This window comes from Corylus avellana, chromosome 9 (genome assembly GCF_965113065.1).
Source record: "Corylus avellana chromosome 9, dhCorAvel1.hap1.2, whole genome shotgun sequence".
Taxonomy (NCBI): domain Eukaryota; kingdom Viridiplantae; phylum Streptophyta; class Magnoliopsida; order Fagales; family Betulaceae; genus Corylus; species Corylus avellana.
In genome coordinates this window covers 18,999,808-19,004,289 of record NC_142498.1, presented here as the reverse complement: position 1 = coordinate 19,004,289, position 4,482 = coordinate 18,999,808, and the positions used below count along the sequence as shown (strand labels likewise).

General features: G+C 35.5%; 1 protein-coding gene across 1 annotated transcript; it reads right to left on the bottom strand.

The window, feature by feature from the left end:
* Nucleotides 1-391: 391 nt before the first annotated feature.
* On the bottom strand, nucleotides 392-1,943 carry LOC132190163 (uncharacterized). Its single transcript, XM_059605065.2, has 3 exons — nucleotides 1,676-1,943; nucleotides 1,450-1,579; nucleotides 392-1,367 (listed from the first exon to the last, which is right to left on the bottom strand). The coding sequence occupies exons 1-3, from the start codon at nucleotides 1,809-1,811 to the stop codon at nucleotides 608-610; spliced, it is 1,026 nt and encodes a 341-aa protein (XP_059461048.1). The 5' UTR covers nucleotides 1,812-1,943; the 3' UTR covers nucleotides 392-607.
* Between the last annotated feature and the right edge of the window lie 2,539 nt (nucleotides 1,944-4,482).

Sequence of the window (4,482 nt, the reverse complement as noted above, 5' to 3'; positions counted from 1 at the left end):
TTTCATCCACTCGATCGACGCCTGCCTATCCCCCTGCATAAACAAGAAATTAACGGGCAAATAATACCATTTTTTTTTTTTTTTTTTGCTTAGAAGATTCACGAATACTACTAAACTACATGGGCTTATATCCTTGAACTCGAAGATGCATTTAGGAATGATAGCATCTTCCCACGGGATCTTGTTAAAGTCTAAGACAGTATATATATATATGCAGCCATATTATGAAAAAACCAACTTGTAAAAGCTGAATTAGCAAGTTTTGGCCAAGATTTCAAAGGCGTCCATCATATATAGGTGCATTGTCCTGAGATTTTCCTTATACAATATACACATGATTTGTTACTTACGATCAAATCCAATATCTTAAAAGTAGCTGCGAAATCCCCATTATATATAGTAACCTCAGAAATTTAGAGTGAAAAATACAGTGCAAAGAGAGGACTGAATCCCCATTATCGCGCACAAAATAGTAGAGACAAGTATAGCTAGAGAAAGCATGATAAAAGCTACAACATATGACAACTGAGTTTATTAGGGTTTTCTCTGAGAATCTTACACTACTTTCCCTATTGTTACAAATTTATGCTTAATGTACAACAGCAAGTTATAAATTTGCTTGTGGGTACCTCAACTCTTGGAAATCACATTCTTGTTGCATTCCTACATAGTTGGAGGCTAGAGGAGGATACACCGGAGAGCTGCTCATCTCGCCGCCCCAGACAATATTGCTACTTTCACCAGAAGTAGCACCAATTCTATTATACACCATCTCGTGATCTCCACATAAGAACTCTAGCCCATCTAATCCTTGCGGATTATTGTTGTATACGATTTCCCCAAGCTCTACTACTGGAAAAGTACTGCTTTGCCCTTGTAGCATGTTTAATTCTACCCCGGCATCCGCATACGACGACTCATGGGCTTGCGCAAATTGAATGCCAGAAGAAGAGGGCACGTTGACCGACTGATATATTTGTTGAGCGGTGGCGGCGGAAACACCATTTCCGAATTGATGGGTTGGCAGATCATCACCAGCATCAGAAAATTTCCCTCCGAGCTTGATGAGCAATTTTCTGAAAGAAGCATGATCATTAAAACGAGGTTCTTGGTTTGAATATGGGATGGGTGCCAGCACAGGCAGCTCCGGCCAGTAAGGGTTTTGGTTGTTGTTGTTGTTGTTACCGGGAACCACAGAATAATTCCCAGCTCCTCCTCTCTTCATCTCCTGCTTTAGGCTGCTATCTCTACGAGCCTGCTGTTCTTTTCTCTGCTTTCCTAGAAGCTTCTTCTTCAGCCTTGTGTTCCAGTAGTTCTTTATATCATTGTCGGTTCTTCCTGGTAATTGTGCTGCAATAATAGACCACCTGTTCACGCGCGCAAACAAGCTATAGATGTGAATATATAGAGAAAATAAAAGACACCCAAATGGTTTGAGGGGGAAAAAACCTGCTTCCGATGCTAATATAGAGGCTGCAGATTATGTTATCTTCCTCTTCTGAAAATCCTCCATGCTTGATATTTGGGCGGAGATAGTTCAACCATCTGAGGCGGCAGCTCTTGCCGCATCTCTTGAGGCCTAATTCAGAAACACAGAAGCTTATATATATATATAGGATGAGATATTTCGAATACAAAGAAGGGAAAAATTAAAAATAAGCTTGAAATTAATTACCGATCTTTTGGGGTAAAGCGATCCAGTTGCCACCAGTGCCTTGCTGCTCTATATACGACTTGAGCTTGGCATCTTCTTCAGGCGACCATGGTCCTTTCTTGACGTTTGCTTTGTCACAGCAAGGAGCTCTCCCCATGTTATTATCTTGGTGGGTTGCTTTGAGCTTTGATGCTAGCTAGCTATGGCTTCTCTCTATACAATCCAACAAGAATTATAAGAGAGATGGATAGAGAGAGAGAGAGGATTGTGCAAGCTGGAAGATAGACAGTTTCCGAAACAGCCATTTGATTTTTTTAAGAAGGGTGTGGCATAAATTTTGTATATTAAATTGGAGAAAATTAAGCATGCCAGAATAGGAGGCAGGGTTTTTCTTCTTGTCTTTCTTAGTCGGGAATCAATTAAGATAATAATATCAGGGCCGTTGATTTCCGTGGAGGCGTATTCTACCACATATATCATATGCATTATATACGTGTACATGAGATATGCCATTCGATGCATTTCATATTATCACGATATTATGATCATATTACCGTTTGTTCTTAATTAGATGAGGATAAGATGAGATTTATATCTTTAACTAGTCTACACATTGTACACCGTCCAACCAATCATCTTTGTTTTCATATATATATATATATATATATATATATATATACACACACAGAGTAAGAAAGAAAGAACAACATAAAGCTAGCTCATTTATAACTGACCCAACTTCAATGAGAAATGAAGCATAATATCCTTATCATACGCTTTTGTTTCTGTTTTTTTTCCTTGTACGTTGAGGAAAGTCTTGCTCAATGGATAGTAATATCAACACAAAATCATTAACAAGAATAGGTGAAGTACTTAATATGTTGTTGAAATTTAGAAGAACATCAATGATGGTGAGAAGAGAGTACTAGAAGCAGTAAAGACAAAACACTACCAAATTATCTAACAATTATGTGGAAACTAGCTAGCTAGGGGAACAGATTTTCTTTTTCGGTAGGTGACCAAATGAACAAGAAGGGAGGAAGAATGCCATGAGAGTCGAGGAATAATAAATGTAGTCACGACCATATATATATGGCCCTAATATGTTAATTAATGTTGCCACGTGAAGGGGGGGTGCGGGGGGAAAGGAAGGAAATTAACATTAAAAAAAAAAAAAAAAATGAAAAGGCTATTTGAGGAATATTTTCTTTTAATGGAGCACGAATTGTAAGTTCAAAAGAAATTAATTTGAGGTTTTATATTTTCTATAATAGATCCTGATCTAGAAATTATAAGTTTTAAATTCTAAATCTTAAATTACAAATCTCTAGAGAGAAACAAGTACAAATAAAAAGAGCAATACTATTACTATATCAATATGCTTATGGAAGCAAAAATGTAAATATGTACCTCCATATATATGAGTTTTAAATTAACAATCATCTTTATGTAATATTATGACCTATCCCCTCTGCTTACGTCCAAATGGAAATGAACTATATAAGAAAAAGAAATTATTGGTATCAATAATTTACTCATATTTCTGTCATATTTTTGTACAAATTCAATAGATTAACCATTATATTTGTAGGGTTTATCATTAACTTATGTGAGAACTATTAGAAAATGATATGCAGAAAAGGAAAGTAGTCGTTGCCACGAGCCTTAAATGACTTGTAGTTTGAGTAATGTTACATATATATTACACTCTTATTTTACTGGGTTGATGTGACAGTACTCATTAGCCTTTGATCCACCATTATTTAAAAAAAAAAAAAAAAAAAGGAAAAAGAAAAAGAAAAAGAAGAGACTAATGAGCATTGACATATTAGCCGAGTGAGATAAGGGTTAAAGGAGAGTATAGTAGGTAGAATTACTCTTTAAGTTTTTGCCATGTCAATTACTTGCATGCCTCAATAAACAGCACAAGAAAACCAAATGAAATGTTTTTTTAAAAAATATAAAAGTAAAATGTTTAGATTTTTAGATATAATTTAAACAGTTGGATATGATTAAAAAAAAATTGAAAATGTGGCTAGTTTTTCCAAATTGAAAGTATGACTTAAATTAGAAATATAATCAAGGTGCAATGTACTTGATAGGTAGTGGCCGAGTGTCACACCAAAGACATCATTAACTTGACCTTTGTTATTCCGCCCGGTCTCGTTGGTGCGCGACAGACATGCATGGTTGTGCAGAAGCGCAGCCATCAAACACAACAAACGTTTACCCACCCGACCCCCGTATCTAATTTTTCTTTCTTTCATTCTTTCTTTTTCTTTTTTCATAGGATTTCTAACTTATAATATAATTATATTAATGTGTTTTATAGCAAGGCTGCTAGACCATGTGCATCAGGGTGATTTTGCCTTCTATTATTATTATTATTCTTTTTTCTCCCTTTTGTTAGGATTAATCGCCATTGGTATAAGTTTTTTTCCTATATATCTAGAATAATTTTATGCTTTAAATCAGATTTTATTTAAAATCCCACTCCACCTTACTTTTATTCGTTTTTTTTTTTTTTTTCCTAATTAAAAAGGAGGGAAATGGCGACCAATGTAATTTCTTTCTTTGGCCGTGACCATTAAGGTTCTCACTTGCTGTAGAATGTTCGATTTGAGCCATAGCTACTGCCTGGGAAAGCGAATTCGTCACCACAGCCCCACCAAAATGCAAGTTGGTAAAATACCTTCTTAGTAGTATTTGGTTCGCGGATTATTATAGCAAGTGGGTTCAAACCTGTGACCACTACAAAGAAATGAGGAAAAAATTGAACCTTATTCCTTGCTGATTACTTTATTCATTTTTTTTTTTTTTTTAATCAA

Bases quoted from the DNA above. Each gene is read 5' to 3' on its own strand.
- LOC132190163 (XM_059605065.2), bottom strand. From the start codon at position 1,811: ATGGGGAGAGCTCCTTGCTGTGACAAAGCAAACGTCAAGAAAGGACCA. The intron at 1,580-1,675 runs GTAATTAATTTC...TTTCTGAATTAG, and splicing joins CGCTTTACCCCAAAAGATCG to GCCTCAAGAGATGCGGCAAG. The intron at 1,368-1,449 runs GTTTTTTCCCCC...GCGCGTGAACAG, and splicing joins TATATTAGCATCGGAAGCAG to GTGGTCTATTATTGCAGCAC.